At 43.3% G+C, this 24,431-nt stretch overlaps 1 protein-coding gene across 4 annotated transcripts in view; it reads right to left on the reverse strand.

Moving 5' to 3' along the window:
• The window catches only part of ARHGEF10 (Rho guanine nucleotide exchange factor 10), a 370,273-nt gene that overhangs the window by 197,258 nt on the left and 148,584 nt on the right, over positions 1 to 24,431 (reverse strand). For 3 of the 4 annotated variants that reach the window (XM_029595755.1, XM_029595757.1, XM_029595758.1), the window contains exons 4-8: positions 19,614 to 19,905; positions 17,672 to 17,738; positions 16,549 to 16,628; positions 11,976 to 12,032; positions 8,699 to 8,868 (exon numbers count right to left, since the gene is read on the reverse strand). In XM_029595755.1, coding sequence (XP_029451615.1) covers positions 8,699 to 8,868; positions 11,976 to 12,032; positions 16,549 to 16,628; positions 17,672 to 17,738; positions 19,614 to 19,902 — 663 coding nt within the window. In that variant the 5' untranslated portion in view covers positions 19,903 to 19,905. The remainder of the gene's footprint in view (positions 1 to 8,698; positions 8,869 to 11,975; positions 12,033 to 16,548; positions 16,629 to 17,671; positions 17,739 to 19,613; positions 19,906 to 24,431) is intronic. The other variant, XM_029595756.1, reaches the window with a different exon arrangement.

Raw genomic sequence — 24,431 nt, forward strand, 5'->3', positions numbered from 1 at the left:
GCGAGACCTCCTATAATCCTGAAAATGGGACAGAGCCTGAAAGAACCTCTTGCCCTTAGGCTTATCCTCTGGCAACCTGTGCACCTTATTTTCACCCAGATTCTTCATCAACTGCTCCAGGTCCTCGCCAAACAAGAGCTGGCCCTTGAAATGCAGAGACCCCAATTGAGACTTGGACGACATATCTGCTGACAAGTTACGCAACCATAACAACCTTCTGGCCGATACTGCAGACATCATAATTCTAGACGAGGTTCTTACTAGGTCATACAGAGCACCTGCTCCATAAGCCACTGCAATCTCTAAGCGCTCAGCCTTGATCGCCTCCTCGCCTGACTTTGCCTGATTGTCCTGTAGCTGCTGCGCCCAGCGCAGACAAGCCCTCTGCATAAAACTGGTACAAATGGCCTCTTGTAAGCTCAGGGCCGACACCTCAAAAATCCTCTTGAGATACACGTCCAGTTTTCGATACTGAACGTCTTTCAAACCCGTGGACCCTGCAACCGAAACAGTCATTTCCTTAATAACCACCAATACTGAAGCATCGACCTTAGGAAGGGACAGGAGCTCCAACATCTACTCAGGCAAAGGATATATCTTTGCCATAGCCCTCCCCACCCTCAAGCTGGCGTCGGGAAAACCCCACTTCTGATCTACCAGCTTCTTCACAGACTTGTGGTATGGGAAGGCTTTTGCTGGACTCCTCTGCCCATCCAGAACCGGATCAGCCCCTGCGGAACCTTAACACCGAGCTCCTCAAGAACCTGAGGAATCAAAGGCCCTAGCACCTCCTTACGAAAAAGACGGACCACCTTAGGATAATCTTCAGAAACCAGAATCTCTTCAGGATCATCTACCAGATCTGTGCCACTCGTATCTGGATCAACCGCCTGATCATGCACCGAAGGCATCCCTGGCCCTTTAGGAGCATCTTCAGAGTCTTCTGATTCATCCACCATGACTCCTAAAGATGGAGAAGGGCCCAACAAACGTTGGATGGGAGAAGTTCATTTCCTCATTACTGAACAGGTCTGGAACTCTCAGCCAGACCCTCAGAAGGCTGGGCCCGGGTCCCCGAACTGGACACAGCTGCCCCTTGCTTAGCTAAATAGGTCTCATGTAAAAGCAATACAAAATCACTGGAAAAAGGCCTGGAGGCGCCAGTCAAAAGTTGAGGACCCAGGAATCGGCAGAATGGGAACATCTTCCTCATCTGCGCCCCCTTTTCCTCCCTGGAATCCGAACATGACAGGGATAGCCATGGAGGAAAATCCTCCTCACCCCTACCGGCATGGCAAAGGCTGCATGAGACTTCAAAATGGCCGCTGTTCCCGCACTGGAGAAAGGAGCCTCGACCCAGTACGAACCCCAACATGCATGAGGGATGGGGAGGGAGCCAGCCTCTGCTTTTTCATGGCCGCCAGGCCATCGGAGGATCCCTTACTGCCCGATGAACAGTCCAAGCACAGGTCGACAAGATTCAGCCACTACCGCACCAAGCTGCGCACCATTACACCCATGGTGGGAAGCTTACCTTAAAAGCAGCCAACACTCTTGCAGACTCTACAACTGCAAAAACAAACACCCAGCCAAACAGCAAAGGCAGGAATTCATCTCTACTTTACTTTTTTTTTTTCCTCTTATAACTCTAACAAACTTTATAATATTTCCCTGCTAGGCTGGAACACAGAGCTGCAAAAAAGACAGACTGAAAACAGCTTCCATGAGCCTGTAGCCACCTCAGCAGCCTCATGAAGGGGAGGCATCTGGACCACCAGATTTAACATCCCACAGAAGCAAGGAGTGAGCGTACAAAAGGGTCACCAACCCCCAGCTCACCCACATCAACCAAAAGGAATGGTCCCCCCAGGACCTAAAAACCCCTTGGGAGGAAGGCTCTTAAACCAATTATAGTTCCCTGACTGCAGAACTGCAGGTTTTGCAACATCTACCATCTGCTGAAGACAGAGAAATACTGGGGAACTGCAGGTGGCACTCGGGGTTATGTAGCAGTGTCAATAAAACTTTCTCTGTCTCCATCTGCTGGCAGGGATGCAAAACCCAGGAGTCTAGACTGATCTGGGTATGTACAGGGAACTGCTAAATTGTGCATACGCAACTCTTTTGAAAATTCACCTTTTAGGTCCCTAAATAAAGCACCTAGCACTGCAAATTAGCACTGAGCCTAACAATTGCCCATGTTTTAGGTTTCTAAATGTAGGCAATGTTTAGGCACTCAGTGTGTGTGTGTGGGGGGGGGGGGGGGGATGGAGGAGATTGTATTTATGCCAATCTATGCTCTTAATTCCTTAAGGCCCCAATGTAATAAGGTGTACTAAGCTGTGCGCACATGTCAGTGCATGGTTGTATTTTACTCCCAAAATAGTAACAAGATTTACATACAAAATATGTGTCTGAGTAAAAACATAAGCAGAGCTTAGTGCTCCTCCATGCAAATCCTCCATTTAATCAAGGTATTTGCTAATTCACCCTGAAGCAGAGAGGTGCAGAGGATTAACTCATGTTTTCTTAATGCTGGCAACGTTTGCTATTTAGCTGTGGAGTATAGTTTCTGGGCCTTGTACTAATCTATGGGGCTGAACCTGGAGTTCATGGTCCTGCACTCGGCATTTGTACATATAAAACACGACATATAGATTTTGGGCAGACAATGTATGGGGTGAATTTTGAAAACATTTATGTGCATAAAATTAGCATATATGCATGCAAGTAGCTTGCACTCGTGGACATGCTATTTTATATACATCAAGAGTATGCGCATATTTTGGTCTCGAGCGCACATTTATATGCAAAGATGTGGGGTGGTGTTGGACCGCTCCAGGTTGGGGCCAAAAGATTCACGTGCAAGTTGCTGTCAACTTATTTGCATAACACCCACTAATTAACCTGGTCAAATGATATCTGACTCATCTATTGTTTATTATTGGTTGGGAGGTAGGTCTGGGTGAAGAACTAGGAGTGTCTCGATGACCTAGAAATGGACTGGGTGAGCTGGTGGAGGTTTCAGCAAGTGGGCGATTTCAATTATATTGGTTAGAGCTGTGGGCTGCAAAACAAGGGAAGCCAGGGTTCAAATCCCACTGCTGCTCCTTGTGACATTGAGCAAATCACTTCACCCTCCATTGCCTCGGGGACAAACTTACACCTAGATACACTAAGCCGTGTATTTTTTTGTTCATGGGAAGGGTCCCACTATCGCGGGGGGAGGTGTGGCTGCAATAGTGGGACCCCTCCCCTGAAAGAATATCACAATTGTATAGCGCGTTGTTTTGTCTCACGGCAAAACAAAGCGAGGCAAATCAATGCGGCATTGGCCCTTTAGGCGCGATGGTGGCCCCAATCTCATGGGACCACCATCACCTTAAAAAGCCGATGTCTAAAAAATAAAAAGTGAATTTTAGAAGCACAGCAGGCACAGTAATTTGGGGTTGTGCGCGCCGAGCGGATTTTATAAGTTGCCCAGTCACACGCGTTATCTCCCGAAGCGTGCACATCTCAAAAAGGTCTTAAAAAATGGGTGGGGTGTGGGCATTTCAGGGCATGTACCAGAGATGGGTGCGTAAATACATATAGGCCTAGGCACGCACCCAGAACCCCTGCCATGCAAGTTTACTTAGGCTATGGAGGAGGTGTAAGTTATAAAATAAAGAAAACTAGACAGGTCTGCATGGTTTTAAAGGTCAGGGCTAACTGGGGGGGCGTGAAGGCTATTAAACTAGGGGGGTTTAGAAGACCTTTCTTAACTGGGCAAACTGGGAACGAACTGGTAAAACTGGGAATGGTGTCAGTGCGTGCCGCTTTTAAAATTCCTCAACTCACGTGGTATGCGCCCACTTAAAATTCAGCGCATATGTGCGCATAGCCAGGCTATTTTATAACATGCACGCATGTACGAACACAAGTTATAAAATAGCTGCGTCCGTGTGCACGGGCTGACGTATGTGCACAAATGTTCTTCCGCGTGCACGTTTGAAAGTTACCGTCTAAATGTACCCAAAAAAAAGAAAATGTACGTGGGAGGGTCAAAGTTGACCCCCTGTTCACCCCGGGGCCACTTCATCCACCAAACTTTAAAAAAATTAAAAGCGTTTGCGTGATGACAGCTCCCAACCCAGTCCAAATAAAATTAAAATTACCCCCTTTCCTTATAAATAGCTGGCACCGGCCCACCTCTCCTCCAATGGCCAAACCAAATCATTGGGGACATAGTGACCCCCGATATCTCCCCCTCCCCCTTATGTACCAAAAAGTCATTGGTGTCCAGAGGCACTGACACCCCCCCCCCCAACCCAACCCAAACCTCAACAAGTTACAGGACCCTGCGATGCAGCCTAGGGCACCCTCAAGCCCCAGGCCTGGTTGGTGCTATTTTTCAAACTGGCGCTGACTTGGCCTTGCCCCTGTCACATTAAAGTTAACTGGCTATATTCAGATAATACAGTCATTTAAATAGAGAGCATGTTTAAAAAAAAAAAAGGAGCCAAGTGTGCTTGCCAGCCTGATCCTCCACCCCCAGCCAAATGAGACAAATGCTGGGTCTGCCGGCTCCATCTCCCCTCCCCAAAGATTTTGCAAACATTAATATTGAAAGGGGCAATTTGCTGCCCCCACCCCCCCCCCCAACCTCCTGGTTTAGCCCGGACCCCCAAAAAACATACACACCTCCTCCTCCCTTCCACCTCCATTACACCAACCCTAATGCTCCCACCCCACCAGGCACCTTCCAAAATCCTCTGTGCCGCCAACATCGCGGTACATTCACAGCACGATCCCAGCTTCTCTCTGAGAGCAGTGCTTCAAGCAGTACATTACATGACCTCTTCAATTCATGTGCCACCCTGCTCCAAAAAACCCCAGAGCAGCAACGCCGGAAGCCGTGGGGATAGCAGTACAAGTGTACAGTGGGGCAGAGGGTTTTGCAGGATGTTGGGGTGAATTGGGAGGGTTGGGGTTGGGGTGCCAAGGAGAAGGGAAGAGGATGCTGCCAAAGATCTTTTTTTTTTTGATCACACGGGGTGGAGAGGTGGCAACTGACCTCCATTTTACATTAATGCATGTAAAATCCTTGAGGGTCTTAGCGGGGAGGAGGAGGTGGGAAATCAGGTCAGCAGGCCCAATATTTGTGGGGGGGGGGGGTTGAGGAAGGGGTTCAGGCTATGAGGTCTGCTCAGTACCTTTATTTTTTTTATTTTTAATTTACATGCTTGCCAGATAACTGGCTATGTTTTTCTACTATAGCTGGTTAAGGTAACTATCAGGGCATATGGACCCAGATAACTTTGAAATCTCGCTAGGGATATTCAAACATAGCCGGTTAGGTTTCAAAGTTATGCGGGCAGGCAAATCCGGATAGCTAACCAAGGATATTCAGCGGTATGTTTGTTCCACTGAATATCACTAATAACTTCTCTGGCTAACATCCATTTTCTGGGTTTTCAATATTGATCTGAATGTGCACGAACTATTTGTTATGCTTTGTTCACATTAAAAGGTGAATTTTAAAAGAGTTGCACATGTAAAAATGAGCACGTGCAGGAGGTGCATATTTGCATGCTATTTTATAAACCTCAAACAATCATGTGCAAGTAATGGTGCATGAATGCATTTGTTGATATAAAAAAGTGGAGGGCTAGGTGCAGGCCAGGTGCACTCAGGATCAGGGCCAACTTTCACACACAAGTGCTATTTTAAAACCTGTGACCGGGATGCACGTACACCTGTTACCTGTGCATATTTATGCCTGCTAATTATCAGGTGAAAATCAGAATAGAATTCTTTATAAGCAAATATACTGACTGGGTGAGGGGTCTGGGTAAACTGGGGGGAGTGCAGGCTGAAGAATTAATGACCCAGAAATAGTCCGGACAAACTGGTGAACTGACTGGTAAATTTGGTAACTTCCTTCACACACGCATATTATAAAATTGGATGATTTACACATATAAAAGCTGACAAGTGCTAAGGAAAATATTTGTGTTATATTTCCTCGGATAAATGACTAAAATTAGGAGAACACAGCAGATGGCCATCACTTATCCAGATAATTTTTAACTTATCCGACTGAGTGGTGGCAAAGCTTCCACTTATCTGGATTAGTCTTAAAGGGCCTGAATTACTAAAGCTTTTCTTCCATTCTGCATCTATAGGAAAAATGCTTAGTAAATGAGGCCCAAAAAGCACTACATAACCAAATAAGCATGAAAGCCAGCGAAGTCTTCAAACACTAGTTATCTGTCCATCTTACTTATCCAGCAATCTTACATAGCCGGATAAGTCTTAAACAGACCACTTAGCCGAATATTTGTTGCCACATAGCCACGTATGCGGCTATGTTTACTAGGGATGTGAATCGTTTTTTGACGATTTAAAAAAATTGTCAGATATTTTTTAAATCGTCAAAAATCGTTAGAGTCGTGATACAATAGAAATTCCCCCGATTTATCGTGAAAAAGCGTAAATCGGGGGAGTGGGAGGGCGGGAAAACCGGCACACCAAAACAACCCCTAAACCCACCCCGACCCTTTAAAACAAATCCCCCACCCTCCCAAACCCCCCCAAAATGTTTTAAATTACCTGGTGGTCCAGTGGGGGGGTCCTGGCGCGATCTCCCGCTCTTGGGCCATCGGCGCCATTTTGGCTGCCACTAATATAAATGGCGCCGATGGCCCGATAAAAAAAAAAAACCCACCCGACCCTTAAAATGACCCCCTTAGCCTCCCCCCCACAAAAAAAAAACCTTTTAAAATTACCTGGTGGTCCAGCGGGAGCGCGGAGAGCGATCTCTCGCTCTCAGGCCATCGGCTGCGTTAATAAAAATGGCGCCGATGGCCCTTTGCCCTTACCATGTGACAGGGCAAAGGTAGCGCCGGCGCCATTTTGAATATTGGCAATATGGCCTGAGTGCAGGAGATCGCTCCCGGACCCCCGCTGGACCCCCAGGGACTTTTGGCCAGCTTGGGGGGGGCCTCCTGACCCCCACAAGACTTGCCAAAAGTCCAGCGGGGGTCCGGGAGCGACCTCCTGCACTCGGGCCGTATTGCCAGTATTCAAAATGGCGTCGGCGCTACCTTTGCCCTGTCACATGGTAAGGGCAAAAGGCCATCGGCGCCATTTTTATTAACGCAGCCGATGGCCTGAGAGCGGGAGATCCCTCCCCGCGCTCCCGCTGGACCACCAGGTAATTTTAAAACCTTTTTTGGGGGTTCGGGAGGGTTTTTTGATTATCGGATTGGGCGCAGCCGATAATCAGAACTCAAATCGGGCTGGGTGATAAAAATTTTAAGATTTGGATCGGAACCGGAACCAATCAGATTCCGGTTCCGATTCACATCTCTAATGTTTACTATACATGCTGTATATTTTTTGATTCGCGAACATGTTTTTGGTTAGACTTGCGTGTATTTTATGCAGTGTGTATGCTTCTGCATGCACGATACAAAATGCATGTACATTTGTGAGCGTAACCATATAGCTGCATAAATGGGTGTGATCATGCATGTTTTAAAGTTATCCTCCGTATGAGATTTATGCACACAAAACATGGTTTGTCTGCATTAAACGTGACTTGTGTGCACTATTCTTTTTTTTCCTGCACATTTAGATTTATGTGCGATGCATTTACATTTTATTAGCTTAACACACTGAGATTTTTTAGCGAGCGCATTAAGAAAATGTGCGATGCAATACGGCACATATTTTTTACCTCTGATTTATTACCTCAGGCCCTAAGTTAGGCATTTGGATCTTTTGAATATTGGCTGATTAACGTGATAAATTTACTTTAAACATGCATACATATCACATTTTATAACTTTAATAAGGCAACACACAACACCTTTTGCATAAATGTCCACTGCACTTTGGAGAGACATTTTTGCTTGTATAATTTTATCTTTGTATTTTTGTACCTTCCTGAAATTTCAGAAAATTTAGAAGTCAATACTCAAAGGTATTTAGCTGGATAACTTTTGAATATCTTAATCACTTATCCATAGGCCAGAACTTGTTCTTTTTGTTTGTTTGTTTTTTAAAAGGTGTCAGCACTTATGCAGATATATTCTTTGGGGCTATTTTCAAAAGGTTTATGTGCTTAAAACCCGGTTTTACGCGCATAAGTGGGCTTTTGAAAATTCTATAGTATATGCTACTTTTATGCATGTAAATCCTTGAAAATTACTTCCCTTCGAATATAGCCGCAGAAGCTTAAAATTAACTGGGTACAGTGACCTGGATTCACAACTGATTAGATTTAAAGTTATCCCATATATGCAGCTATATGGATATGCTCATAAATGCACATATATTCTTGGGGAAAAAAGATGTGCCACTTCCAAACTGTCCAAGCAAAGTGACTCATGGGAGTGGGGGGAGGGTTAAGGAAGCAGGTCTGGGTTAACTTAACTTTCATTCTAAGATTATCCGCTGAAAGGTTGAGAGACTTACTCAAGGTCACACAGGGCGTGGTAGAGAGTGAGATCATTCCAGGGCATTCAGTGCTTTAACCCCTACATCACACTGCTGGCCTTTCCATAAGTGCTTCTTTAGCTTGCATCCCACTGAAAGTCTTTGCAGTAGCACTGCTGCAACGTTTGGTCATCTGTCTTCCACTTTACCAACTTTTTTTTTTTTTTTTAATTTCTGCGTTTAGAAAAAGAATAGAATGCTGCACGTTACTTACATGCCTTTTCTTGCTACCTCGCAGAAAAGAGTTGGGAATGCCATTTTTGTTCTCTGAATCACTTTGCTCTTCATAGCTTTCAAATTCACTGGAACTCCACACGTAATCCAAGGAGCCGTTTCCACCCTCTTCACCATTCTCAACATCATCATAAATCATCTCCTCTGGATCTTAAACATATATAAATATATATATAATTTTTTTTTTATAAAAATAAATAAAGACACTTGATTTCACAATGTCCTTTGTTCCAAACAAACTTATCCTTGCATTTTGAACTTTACATGCAAATCATCTTGAATATCCTGTGGAAGACAACTATACCCTTATGTAGAGCTTTATCATCTGTGTTGGTGATAGGTACTAGCTTTTTTTTTTTTTCTTATGCTGTCACCAGATCAGTTCATTTATGATTTCTAGTGCATAATGCATCAAGGAAAGGGATTCACAAGCAGGAAAGTCATTGCCCTCGTTCATTTTCTCAGATGACTTCTCAAAGTGCTCTATTGACTAAACAGCATTAAGTACACGTGGTAAGGTACATTTAATATGCATTTAGGGAGTAATATTTAATAATGGACCTAAATTTGATGGACATTATGAATATGAGTTACACCAGTTTTCAAAAGCGGACTTATGCTTAACGTCTTCTCTGAAAACTATCCCAGCAAAACTACACAAACAATGACACCTATTTGGTATGCAAAATTTTGCTTAAAGAATTTGAGGATAACTTTCAAACAACTGTGCAATGTGGCATGTACGTGCATATATGGCCAGGCACAGTTTTACCACAGTATTTTATGCGCAAATACATGCAAACACTGAATGCAAATATTTCAATATAACGTGCATATTTTTTTCCACATTTTTTAAAAATATACATGCATATATTTTTTGACCTACAATAAAGAGGGACTTACTCTCATAAATCAGGATTTACACGTGTAAATTGGCGTATTTTAAAACATATGCATAAGTGACATTTTACCAATTACTCCACCAGTTTGCCTAGTCCTTCTCCACGTCATCAAGACCCTCCTGGCTCTTAAGCCTGAACTTCCCCCAGTTCACTCAGACTTCCCACTCAGCCAATACACAATGGGCTAGATTTTAAAAGCCCTGCGCACGTACATCCTGCCGGATTTACAGATTTACGTGCGCAGGGCACTCGCGCGCCCGCGCGCCTATTTTGCATAGGCCACCGGCGCGCGCAAAGCCCCGCGATGTGCGTAAGTCCCAGGGCTTCGTAAAAGGGGCGGGAGGGGGCGTGTCCGGGGCATGTCCTGGGGGCATGGCGACTGTTCGGGGGCAGGCCGGGAAGGCGGTCCTGAGTACCCCGGCATTGCGGCCTGTGCCGGGGGATGCTGAGGCGGTGCGCGCAAGTTACGCCTGCTTCAAGCAGGCGTAACTTGCACAACAAAAGGTAGGGGGGGGATTTAGGTAGGGCTGGGGGTGGGGTAGATAGGGGAAGGGAAGTGAAGGTGGGGGGACGCGGAAGGAAAGTTCCCTCCGAGGCTGCTCTGATTTTGGAGCGGCCTCGGAGGGAAAGGAGGCAGGCTGCGCGGCTCGGCACGCGCAGGCTGCCGATTTTGCGCAGCCTTGCGAGCGCTGACCCCAGATTTTATAAGATACGCGCGTATCTTATAAAATCCGGCGTACTTTTGTTCGCGACGGTTGAGCGAACAAAAGTACGCACGCATGTACTTATTTAGGATCTACCTCAGCAAACACATTTTATATCACTTACGCAAGATAACTAGCAGATGCACGCTACGCTCGCAAGTGTCTTTTAAAATAGCAATTTACACTTGTAAAATGTTGGCCCACACCCAGAATGCCCCTAGACCGCCCCATTTTTATGCATATGTGCAAATGAAGGCAAAATTATAGGCATATGTTTATGATTTATAAAATAGCATGATGCGAGTAGATGTTACTTACATTTTTCAAAGGGTTTAGACCCCTAACGTTTGGAGTTAGGATCCTGAATTGGCTCTTTTCAAAATTTAAAAGGCCTGAGTGCCTAAATTTATGCTCCAAATTCATGGGTGGCTACAGGGATGGAGTTCGGGTGGGGGAGAAAGTCACATGGCGGGGGCAAAGTCAGGTTGGTATCATTTTGTAAAAACAGCGCTGACCGGACCAGGTGCAAGGGTGCAACTGGCCCCAACTCGGGATCTATTTTAAGGTGGGGGGGGTCTGGAGGGGGGTGGGGGTGAGAAGATGAACTTTGTTTTAGGGGTTGGGGGTGGATTGGTGTCACCATGATTGTGTTGGGGGGTGGAGTGTGAGATTTGGGGGCGCCACCACTGCCACATGCATACTTTTCACTTTTTTTTTTTCTCTTTGGAGGAGTCGAGGCCACTTCCAGGTGGAGATGGGGGTTAGCACTGATTCCCACTCAACCTCCCCATTTCGCCACTTTTCTCTTTTTTTCTGCCGCTTTAAATGTGCAGTGGGAATCTTGGGACCTGCGTTAGTCCCGGCCTCCCGCCGCACATCTAACGCTTTTCAAGGCGGTGTTATTTTTATCACAGCTGACCACCTGCTTGGTCAGCCGCAATAAAATATTTGCTTCAAATTGACAAGTGATGACCTTTGCATGCATTTGCATTATTCATGCACGCAAAGGCGTTCATGCAAAGAAGGTCACTGTAATTGGAGAGGGTAGCTGGGCGGGAAGATATAAAAATATTGTGAATATCTCGCAATATAACGCAAGTTAGAGCCCTAACGCGGCTTTATGAATCACCCGGCTAGGGTCCTAAGTTAAGCTTTGCCTTATAGTGGCCTGGATTTTTACAGTAATGCTATTCACAGTAAATTGAAATGAGCTAATTAGCATAATTTTGTATGTTAAATCAACTCTTAAATTTTTATACAAACATTTGTGATGGCTACACCAAATTACGGTATGTAAAATCAGTAAATAAATAAATAAATAACAGTAATGCTGGTGTTTTCCCATTAACGTAAAATGTGTTAATATATGTTAAGCACTAATGCAGATATTTAATGTGCATTACTATTTACTAAATAAGCCCCTAAGAGGCAAATATAAAATCCTTCCTTTGGAATATTTATTTATGCATTTATAAATCACAGTCACAGTTATGCAACTAAAAACAGTCACAAAATCACAATATTTGAATAAACTTGAATATGTATGTATGCATTTATTTAATTTTCAGATTCTTATATTCTGCTAGCCCTTAAATATCATGTTCAGTGCAGATTGCAATATATGTCAATATTTTCCCATAAAACCACAAACCTGTAGCAGAGTCTGAATTTTCTCTTGGAACATCGTCATAAATTACTTCATCAGGATCTAAACGGACAAGTACCGACATATTTAGAAAAAGGTATTTCAATCTCGTAAAAAAAACCAACAAAAAACTTAGCTCTACTCTGAAGAACAAATATCCATATTGAAATATTTTTCAGGTTAGCCCAAGTGATCCTGGTTCTTGAAGACGACATTTGGCTATTTCTTAAATTCTAGTGCAGTGAGAACTCTGTAGTCCCTCCATCAGAAATTCAGAGCTACAAAAATGTATCAGGAATAGTGTTTAAAAATCCATGGTGGGCCTAAAGTCTCCCTCCGAAAACTGAATCACTGGGTGGCTCTTGGGTTGTGGACCATTTGCCATCACTGTTCAAGGCAGCTAAAGAGTCCAAGGTTGATGTAACAATTAACCAAAATTTGAAAAAAACAAGTTCTTGTTGGTAGCTGCAGTGACCAACCTGAAAAAATAATCTTCCAGATAGATAGCTGCATTAGGCTATGGTAGCAAAAACAACACAGAGGCTGGTGGCACCTTACAGAATACCTGATTTTTTTTTTTAGGCACAGGCTTTCAAGGAAAAGAGTCTGACGAAGTGAGATCTTGCCCTGCCTCTGCCTTAATAAATCTGTTAAGTCTATAAAGTGCTAATAGCCTCTGCACTCTTTCTGAAAAATAATATTGCAGTACATACAATTATTCTTCACAAACAGAGAATTATTTTGAAAACCTTAGTCTTAATTTCAATGTTTTGCTAATTCAATCTTTTGTCTATACATGTAAGAATTTAAAATCATGCTAAAGATGTTAGTAATGAAGTCAATATTTAGAGAGCTGGCGAGTGGGTAAGATATCCAAGCAAAGTCATGCATGTACCTTTTCCAGCATATTCAGTGGGATATGCACGCATTAATATGCCCAGATAAAGAGAATTGCTTACCTGTAACAGGTGTTGTCCTAGGACAGCAGGATTTTAGTCCTCACACATGGGTGACACAATCGGATGGAGTCCGGATGGAGAATTAATGATTTGAGATTCACTCATATACATTAAAGATCGACTACATACAGGTAAGATCATATACTGTCATTTATTTTATTTCCTTTTGTTGTACTATTCACCACTCCAGTTGTAAGTGTTCTTAAAGAGTCTTTCATTCTATATGTTACCACTTTATATGTATTTATGATTTCAATAATTTTATTTTGTATGTCCTATACTGTTTAGTTATATTTGTTATTTGTGTGTTTCAGCCCCTGAGGCAGCCCAATTGTGGGGCGAAACTCGGCCTGAGTCGGGCTCACTATATAAAGAATATGTCTCCATGCAATTAAAGTTTCTAATCGGACAACCGTTGGCATCTAATCCATTTTGTTGCACTCACAGCTTTCTTAGATAGCCTACTCTATCTATAAAAGCTTCAAATAAATAAATAAATACTCTCCTGTTTTGTTGGAGAATTTGGTGGGACACCTAATAAATTCAATCAGTACCCTTGATGGATGATGGACAGAACCCACTGGTCCGAGATTACACTGGGCCACTGGTCCGGAAAGAACCACAGCCTGCTCCTGACCGGGGAGGTCCAGCATCTCAGGTACGAGTGGCTAGCAAATGCTCTCTATGATCCAGCCAAAACCCCATCCTAGAATTTGGCTGGGGCACCAGTTGGGGCTTGGGAGTTTGCTGCTGCCTCGGACGGCTGCAAGAGCCCCCCCCCCCGTGAACGTGAGTGAGGGATTGGAGGATAGTACTTCCTCTGGCAATAGAAAGACCTCCTCTGACCCTACCTCGCAGACCTCCTGGCTGAGGAGGGCAAGTATGAAGTGCTGGCGGAGAGATGCTGGAGGGTTTCATGATGATTCCGCATCCCTCACTTTATCTCCAAAGAGATTCTCTCTTGTACATGGCAGGTCAGTGAGACGGTCCTGTACCTCTGGTCAGAGATACGAGGCCTGCAGCCATGCCATTCTGCGAGCGCTAATTCCTGCTGCAGAGACTCTCGCTGCCATCTTGAAAACATTGTAGGTGGAGTTTCCCGAACTCCGGGCCCTGATTCACCAGCTCCAAAAGGTATCTTGCTTAGCTACATCTTGCACCTGCTTCCAGAGGTTGTAAGAGTATTGGCTCATATTGAGCTAGTAGGAGGCAAAGTGGGCGATAAACAATGCCCCCTGAAAGACCTTCCTACCAAGAGCATCAAGCGCCCTGTGATCTCTCCCTGGGGGCACAGAGGCATGGGTCCGAGAACTCCTGGCTTTCTTGAGGGCTGATTCGACCACTTCCGATTGTTGTGCCAGCTGATGCTTTGCAAATCCAGTAGCCTGCTGGATGAGGTAAACTCCTTCAGCCTTCCTGTTGACAGGAGGAAGTGTGAGGGAGTGTTCCCAAATCCTCAACAGCAACTCCTTAAAGATGCCATGTTCCGGGACCACCACAATCTCCTTAGGAGCCTCCACAAACTGGAGGATTTCCAGCATTTTTATGCCTGGCATCCTCCTCTGTCATCAACTGAAACTGGATGGCTTCTGGCATTGTCCTCACAAAACCTGCGAAGGTCAGGTCCTTAGGCAGAGACTCCTTAGCTTCTCTGGAGGAGACAGCTCTGAGGGAAGACCTTCCAAGTCCTCCGAGGAGGATTCCAAAGTGTCATCCCCCCATGGGTCATAGGGGGCCTCCTCCTCACTGACATCTGCAGAGAAGGGGGCTCTAGGTGCTCGGCCGTCCAGGAGCCTAGGTAAACCTGGTTGGGGGACTGCCGGCCATGGTGTTCCTGCCGGCCTCGATGGAGCTTCCTCTTTGGAGGAACTGGCAACGAGCACTGCATTGGTCAGGGGAAGCATCGGTGCCCTGCCGGCATCGATAGTTCCCGGGAACCAGCACCCGGTGGGTCAGTATCGCAACAATAAGCACATTGAGATGCTCCAGCAGTAGTTCCAATAGAGAGAGCACAGGTTTTGGTGCCGATACTAATACAACCTGGGAGGCAGGAGGGGTGGCCAGATCTTCCTTGGATTCCCGAGGTGGATCGGTGACTGATACCAGGACCAGTGGAGAACATTATAGACCCCCAGCATCCATGGAGGATAGGTACTCCTCACTGTGGGGTCACTTCAGGGGCATCACAGCAAGAGCCGGCACCAACCCGGGCTTGGCACCATGTGTCTATGACAACCGGTGCCGAGGTTTCCTCAGCTTCCCTCTGTGCTCAGCCCGGTCTTTCCCCTGGTGCCGAGGTCAAAGACAATGAACCCAATGTCCTCGACCTGGAGGAAACCGACTGACTGGTCTCAAGCACCCCTATCCGCTGACAACATCGACGAGCAGACGGCCCCACCAATGTCAATGGCTTGGTGTTCATTGGTGCAGCTCCATGGTCCTTTGGTGTTGATGCCACAGATGCAGATGCCTCGGACTTTCTCACCCCAAAGAGCTTCTCCATCTTTTCAAGGAGAGAGCGACATCCCTTTGGGATCATTTGGTCGCAGAGACGACACCTCCAAACTGCATGCGATGCTCCCAGGCAGAGGATGCACACATCGTGCAGGTCCCGTGCTGGTCCTCGGGCACTGAGGGCATTGGTAGAAAGGAACTTAGAGGTGAACCAACAACCGAGACACCGCCACTATGGGGAATGGAACAAAAAGAAATGTACCAAACTGACGAAAAACCTAAGAGACCAGAGGGAACCGGAGAGGGATCTGGATGCGAAAACCCCCCAAAAATATTGTTTATAAAGTTTTCCTTCACTTTATTATTATTTTTTTTTTTTTAAAGAAAAGAGCACGAGCTCAGAAAACTGCAAGACAGCAGCTCCGCCAAAAAAAAAAGAGACTGAAGAGGGACCCCCCCCCATGTGAACTAGAGTATGCTGAGCATGCTCAGTATGTCCAGTCAAAGTTCTAGAAACTTTGACATAGGTTTTCCATGCCACCTATCAGATGATGTCACCTATTTGTGAGGACTACCATCCTGCTTGTCCTAGAAGAAAATTATGTGTATAATCTTACCAGAGAACTTTAGGACAGGTATTTTTCCAACCAGACATGTGGGTAATTTTAGCCGGAGAGCACTTAATATCTGTGTGCACCAGCTAAAGTTTTCCCACCCTTGGAATGCCACGAGGGCCTCTTCTTTTTATCTGGATAAATTTTGTGCACACAATAAGTTGTGCACAACAACAATTTTCTGCTTGGTGGGGGAGGCGAGGAGGGAGGATATTTTAATCTTTGCTTTTTTCTAACTCCAAATGTTGGCCAGGCAAAGCCTTTGAATATCAAGCTCCATGTATATTAGCAGCCAAGGGTCAATTCTTTCTCTTATGTCAAAGTCAAAGCAAAGCAAAGTCTAACAGGTTGTGGTACAAAACAATGAAACAACCACTTGGTTTCATACAGCCTGAAAGTAAAGAGGATGACAGAGAGGAGAAACAGGCATTACCAGTTCAGCAATCTTTATCCACTGAACATTTCATGCACCATTTGTCATTGGTCAACAGGTTCAAGAAAACACTTGCTAAAGGACAGCTATACCAGAGTTCTTAAAACTGCAATACCTACTTTCCATCCATTCTGTATTTGCTGGATCTGCAACCCACTTGGCTAATGCGTCATCTTCCTTACTGACCGGATTGTCTTCACTTTAAAAGAAAGAACAGGCCTCAAAAATAAGCATTTCAATGAAAAATACTTCATCTTTTATAATATAATTAATTATCTAGGTACTCTATCTCCTCTCAAATCAGAAAATCAGATAATCATCTCCCCGCTGAGTTTTCCTTTAAATCTTCAGGGTCATTGGAGATAGCAGTCTCAATCAACTTGCTCTACACTATTCATGATTCTGGAAACCTCTATCATGCCTCCCCTCAGTAGCCTCTTCTAAACCGTCCTAGCCTGTTTCGCTTTTCTTCACAAGGGAGCTGTTCCAGCCCCTTAATCTTTTCTATCATCTTTCAATGCACTTTTTCTAGTTCTGCTATATCTTTTTTTTTTGAGGTGTGATGACCAGAATGGCAGGTGAGGGAGCATCATGGATCGAAATATATTTGCCATTTTGTTTTCAGTTCTTTTCCGAATTATTTCCTATTTGCATTTTAGCTGCTGCTGCACACTGAGCTGAGGATTTCCAAGTGCTGTCCATAATGACATCACAATCCTTTCCCTAATGTGGAACTCAGCATTGTGTACCTATAATCAAGATTATTTTCCCCTGTGTGCATCACTTTGCACTTGTCTACAATAAATTTCATCTTCTATACAGATGCCCAGGTCTCAAGCCTCACAAGATCCTCCTGTAATTCCTCACTTGGATACTACAAGACTGAAATTCAATACTGAATTGCTATATTTGAAAGTAAAATGCCAAATTCCTTATTTTATAATGATTTCCTGCATATAAATCTCAACACAATTCCATACTGAGCTATCCATCCATCCCCATACCAAAGTAAAAAAGTGCATTAAATCCTATTGGGGGAAATAATTTGCAGCCAAATGGACATGCATTGTTTTATTTTGGTTTTTTTTAACAATATAGCATGCACTAAAAGGTAAAAATATACATGGGAAAACCAAACTGATACAAATGACATAAAAGCAAAACAAAACCACAACAGAAATCAATATTTTTTCCATGCATATCCCTATTACAGGCAGCGTAAGCCAGCAGTTAGTCACACACCTATTTTGAGGCTCATCTGAGTTCATAAAATTCAAATGACAGTCTGCAGACCCTTCTTGCATACCTGCTAAAAAAAAAAAAAAAAGAAAAAAAGCCATAATTAAGCAATAACCTCATTATTCTCTCTCTTAATTCCATGGTCATTTTATATTTGCTCTAGTAGTGATTATTGTGATTTTGGCAGTAACTCTTTTACTTAAATCTTCACCATACCCCCCAAAAAAAACCCTCCAATAATAAAAGTGAATTTATTTCAGGGATCATTTCAGACCTCTCATCTGCTTAATATATTCACTTGAAAAGGCTGACTCAGACCATTTGACTGGATCATTCACTTCCAGAGAGTAAATAACCCACACATGTACAGATAGGAATAGTCTCCCTCTTAATAGGTGACTTAAGCTGAAATCTTTCTAATCTGTGCAAAGGTACAAAATCACAGAGCAGACTAGTTTCACTTTTTGATAACCCAATCACCCTTTTTTTTCACCGTTTCAGAAAGACCAAGTCTTTGCGTTATGGCAATCCCACCTTCCTCAAAACCACCAGTCCTCTTTGTATTTATTCATCTTATTTCTTAAAAAAAACCCAACATTAAGCACTTTTAGCCAGTTATTCTCATACCCCTGTCCCTGCTTGTTGTATACTGCAAGCATCCCTAGTCCCTGAAGAGGCATCTTGGCCAATTCTAATGTGTAACGGATTATTCCATGTATGTCTGCTTTCCCCTCACCGGCACTTTGAATGCTGATGTACAGGACTGTGAAAGAAACCTACCTCTATGCAACAAAGGAAAGAGTTACAATGTAAGGGCCGGATTTTAAATGCCCTGCGCGCCTATTTTGCATAGGCCGCCGGCGCGCGCAGAGCCCCGGGACGCGCAAAGTCCCGGGGCTTCGTAAAAGGGGCGTGGCGCCGGCCCGGGGGCGTGGTCGAGGCCTCCGGACCAGCCCCCGGGTCGGGTGATGGCGCGCCAGCAGCCCGCTGGCACGCACAGATTTACGTCTGCTTTCAGCAGGCGTAAATCTGCCAACAAAGGTAAGGGGGGGTTTAGATAGGGCCGGGAGGGTGGGTTAGGTAGGAGAAGGGAGGGGAAGGTGGGGGGAGGGTGAAGGAAAGTTCCCTCCAAGGCCGCTCCGAATTTGGAGCGGCCTCGGAGGGAACAGGCAGCACGCGCTGGGCTTGGCGCGCGCAGGTTGCACAAATGTGCACCCCCTTACGCGCGCCGACCCCGGATTTTATAAGATACGCGCGGCTACACGAGTATCTTATAAAATCCAGCGTACTTTTGTTCGCGCCTGGTTCGCGAACAAAAGTACGCGCTCGCGCAAAATTATAAAATCTACCCCTAAGTCATTTATTACGTGTTCCTCAAAGAGGCCTTGGAGATACTGAGTGATAATGAATGTCAAATTACAAATGCATGCAATGGTGGTTATGTGTGTAAGTGTCTGTGAGATGCAGAAAAGAAATGAGAGGAATACATAGCTCATTCCTCCTGTAGATCTCATAGATACATCCAGAATGAAAAATCGGGACTTACTGGCATCCAGACATAAAACATAGGCACATAATACACCAAAATATCAACTATCTGAAACGGGCGCTTCAATTTGTGCTGCTCTTTAGAATTAATAAGATATAGAAAACAAAATCTCTCTATTTATGTAAAAGGAAACAACTGCTTCTAGAAATAAACCAGAGGAAAATAATGTGAATTTTTTTTTTTGCCTTTCACAGTCCAAAAAGCAGATTGCAATTTCTTAGGGACATGGACATTTATCCCCTTCTTGTTTATTTTGTGTCCTGCAATTTCCACCTGCCTGATCTCCCTTTTCATTCAGTACTGTGTAGAAAAAATGAATAATGATCTTCTGTTTGCATTAAAATGTCCTATACTGACACGGAAATACAGATTAATATAACTTGAGGAAAACAATACCTTCTTCTTCAATAGAGACACTGCGTATTATTATAGGAGTCGAATATGCTGGCAGAATTAATGGCAAGTTTGATGGAACTGCATAGCCACACGGCACAGGAACAGAATATCCACTTGGTACCCTGGGACTTGTATCTTCATCCTGAGAAGTTCCATCCTGACCCAAGGGAAGATCCATGTCTTGGATGGGTGCAATATCTATGACTGAATATGGATTTACTTTGGTTGGAGTTGCTCCCGTGCTAGGCTGTGCTGTTGGAACTTTTTTGGGTAATATCTGTATTTTCATTCACTTGACAAATGTAAAAAAAAAAAAAAAAAAAGATTTTATTTTTTTTAGAACCACAAGTATACCACCGTGCAGGCAGTAAAAACATGCAGCTGAGCATTAATCCCTGGTGGAGATATACCTGTTTGCAGTTAATGGGAATGCTGATATTATTCTGAAGCAAATGTAGAGAATTAATGCACTGTGTTCAACTAATCTGAGAATTGGGTGGAGGATGGATTAGCTATTTGGCAGGGTGGACTGCAGTGTTTTTTCAGATTTATATTTTAGTAATTTATTCTTTTTTAATGTATATATGTATTGCATTACTGCTGATCTGTTATGTATTGAGAGTATGGTGTGAGTTCAGTGTAATAGATGGGTTATTTTTTCTTTATCATTTCTATATTGAATCGTTTAGATTTGTATTTGCATGGTTTATATTTTTTGGATTGTATTTTATAAAATTTATTGCACTGCATTTTTAAGAAACACATTGCAAGTCACTTTGGTCAATTTTTGTGATTTGAAAAGGCAAGATATTAAATGTTAAGAGAAAAAGAAATCAGGTGGCTGGAATCAAACTAAATGTTCTACTCACTTTATAACAATTTTGTTACTAAACATGAAATCCAGCGCACAGACGTACATTGGTGCGTATCTGCCGACACGTGCCCAGGGACGTGGCAATTTTCTAATTGGCGCGTGTACACATGTGCACGTTAAAAGATAGCCTGGGAGTGCGCATGTGTGTGCCCAATTTTAAGTGAGCGTGCACCTAGCTGTATAAATCCCGCTTCAACTGCATAAGTCAGGAGATTTTAAAAGGAGCGTGCATCCACGCCATTGCCTGTTTCACCAATTCGTCCACTAGTTCTCTCAGTTAAGAGCTAGGTCTCCCAACCCCTCTAGTTTAATAGCCTACACTCCCCCCATTTAGGCTAGACTCTTAAAACCCCACAGATATGGCTCTTTTTTTTTTTTAAACATATACCTCCTCCATAGCAGAAATAAGCATATGCGGCACTGGATCTGGACCTGGACACACACCCAGGTGCTTAAATTTATGCGCACATCTGTTGGCCCCCATCCCAAAATGCCCATAGCCCGCCCAGACTCCGCCCAGACCACATCTGCTTGGCACGCACCAGCCTGACGTGTGTGCGCACACCTCCCAATTTTGGTGCACGCTGGGCTTATGAAAATTACCTCCTTCAAGGTGAATTTTAAAGGAGTTTACGTAAATGTAACATATTATCGTAGTGATTTTCAAAAGCCACATACGTGATACATTCTATGCACAATTCAACGGCATATATTGTAGCAATTTTCAAAAGCCCACTTACTCAAGTAAAACCCAGGCTTACGCACATAAATGGTTTTTAAAATCAGGCCCAATTTCAAAATTGCTCGCTTCTGCCTATTTACACATGTATATGGACGCATGCAAAGTTGCTATTGTATTGTATAACCAACACAGAAAGATTATAAAATACAAGTACATATGCACACACAAATGCTTGCCTATGTAAAAAACCATGAGCCACTCAAGTTCTGACTTATCCGGATAATTGCCTATTTATCCAGCTAAGTAGTGGCATGTAGCTGGATAAGTCCGATAAGCACTACTAAGAAAACAAGCAGCGCTTTTCAGACGTATCCAGCTATGTAGGCCTGCTGCTACCTGGCAGGGCTAGTAAAAAATGAAATTAGGGCTTTCTGAAGACAGGAGAGAAATCTCTGTTGGCCAACTAGGGTGGTGATATCATCAACCCCCATAAAGGTAGTTTTTTAAGTTTATTTTTCTTGACTGACTGCCATTTAAATTATTGGGTATTATGTGATGTGTCTGCTATTTTGAATTTTTATTGGGATTTGGAGAATTATTAATATTTTTTATGAGTTTTTAATTGTTGGATGTTATTCTGTTCATCAGCTGTTTTGAAAAATGTTACTACTATACTTTTACAATTATTTCTGTGTGGGGATCTATAGCAGTTTGGCTTGTTCTGTTTTCCTAATAGGAGGTGTATTAGTGTTTAGGTCCTGGTTAAATATTTGTAGTGGTGCCTTTTCATAAGTAGGGTTGTTACTGTTGAGTGTGTTCCATAATGCAGGTGTAACTTTGTGTGGATTAGTGTGTAATCATTATTGCAGATCATGGGAGTATGTTAGATGCTATATTTCTGTTTCCAATTCTCCAGTTTTGCACTACATGCAGTGCGTTTTTTGTTTTTTTCTTTTGGGGAGGGGGAGGTTCCATTCCAGTTTCTGTCTCCACATTTATAATTTGTGATCTTTCTGTACTTGGTGAAGGTCAGTTCTGGGTGTGTAACCGAGGTGAGGTATTTTACTAGCAAGTACGCATTTGTATCAATCTTACTTGTGTTTTCTCAATAGGACATGCATTAGTGGTAAATTACTGTCTTTTCATAAGGAGGGCTATTGCTCCTGGTGGTAGAGGGAGTTTGTTTTGCTGTTACTGAGATGACACCAGAGCCAGAATATCTTTATTGTATGGTGAGTTGTAAGGGTAATGCCCTAAGTCTGCTCTGTACCCATTGTTGGAGGTTGAAGGGGATTCCTGTAAATGCAGAGTGTGTGTTTACATTTAGCCCCGTGACTGTCATATGTTCAGTGTGTCATGCATGTGAGAACCATTTGTCAGGTGTGTCCCGACCAATAAAAGGTTGACAGCCACTGACATACATTATAAAACCTTGACAGTGGATGTGGATTTTATATCTGTAAAATTACACATTCCATGAAGGTGGATTCTGATACTATGTCCATAAAGAAATATTTTCATTATCTGAATAATAAACGTCTATTGCAAACTTATGTTGGAGTGTGGTGAATCTTTAATTTTGTTCTTCCAAAATAACTGATATAAATACATGGGGAGGAACATTTTTTAACTAACTCACAAAGCAGTAACATTTCTGTGTGCATCGCACATGCAGACTTTAGCGATCATTTTCAAAATGAACTGACACGTGTAAGAGCACATCTAAACTAATGAAAAACAGAGGCCTATATTTGTTAAATAAACAAGGAAAATGGCATATCTTCGAACATGTTTTACTGTGCATCTATGGTTACCACTATGTAGTGATATAAAACAGTACCAATCAGTGACATACACTGAGGAAATGTGGATTTGTTATAAGAATTCTTTGTATCATTAAAACAATACAAAGCTACATCAAGAATGATCAATAAACCAAGAAGATAAAAAAAAAAAAAAAAAAGAGCATGTCAGTGCCGTGCACCACCATGGTCTGAGACAGCTCCTGAGACAGACAGACTGACACATGCCCACATCAAAATTAACTGTGCTTTTCCTTCTTTTGAAGCAAACCAATAAGGAAATTGATGACACACTGATATCAAAAGGTGAGTTTTAAAAGCCTGACATGTGCCAAACCCGGGAGAATCACAAATATATTGTCGAGGCGCACACTGAGACTGCGCATATCTCCCGCTGCACGCACAAATGAAAAGTTCCAAAAAAGGGGCGGGGATTGGCCATGGTCTGCGCGGGGCACGGGCTTTCCTGGATTTCTCAATGAAACCAGTGTATAAATACTTACGCGCACAAGCGTGCGTCGTGGTCCCCTATCGCGTAACTACTTCTGCTATGGATGGCGTGTAAGTCATAAAACAAAAACATTAGGCATGTCAGCAGGGTTTTACCTGTCGCAGTTAACAGGGGAAAAGGGAGGCTACTAAACCAGGGAGTTTGGAAGTCTTAACCCTTGCCTGGGTGAACTGGGAACAAGCTGGTAAAACTGGCAATGGCATGGACGCACACCCCTTTTAAAATCCCCCCACTTATGCGGTGGAAGAGGACTTGCGTGCACATGCGCGTGCCCGCTTAAAATTGCACGCACATATGTGCATGATCAGCCTATTTTATAGCTTACAAACATATACATGCTTATGTTATAAAATAGCCATGTCTCTGGGCGCAAGCCAGCAAACATATATACAGGTGCGCCCGCACCCCTGTTTAAAAGTTATCGGCCCAGTGAATATTGCGTCAAACATTAAATAACATTTAATTACAATATTTACAGTCCACCTATACTATAAATAAGCAGAGTACAAAACATATCTAATACATAAATATAAAAACATAATTAAAACAATCTAAAATTTTAAAATATCATAATGAGATTAATTCAATATTGTTGAAAAAGCTTCTAAAAATAATAGTACCAATGCTAATGAGAGAAAATAATATACAGAGGTGCTAATCTCAAATATTATCGCAGAAGCACAGAGTGCCAAATTAAAACCAGTTACACCAGCCGTCCTCAAATCCAGACTCTGAGAGGAAATAAAAAAGTCTTGTTTTCAGGATTTCCAAAATGAATATGCAGGAGATAGAGTTCCATAAAATGGAGGAAATGCATGCAAATCTATTTCATGTATATTTATTATCAAAACCCTGAACTCCAGATTGGTTTTAAACCTGCAAGTACTGGATTTAAAGACTCCTGCCTTAAACCACACTTTTGATACCAATGGAAGATCTTTGGCTATCT

This window comes from Rhinatrema bivittatum, chromosome 3 (assembly GCF_901001135.1).
Source record: "Rhinatrema bivittatum chromosome 3, aRhiBiv1.1, whole genome shotgun sequence".
Taxonomy (NCBI): domain Eukaryota; kingdom Metazoa; phylum Chordata; class Amphibia; order Gymnophiona; family Rhinatrematidae; genus Rhinatrema; species Rhinatrema bivittatum.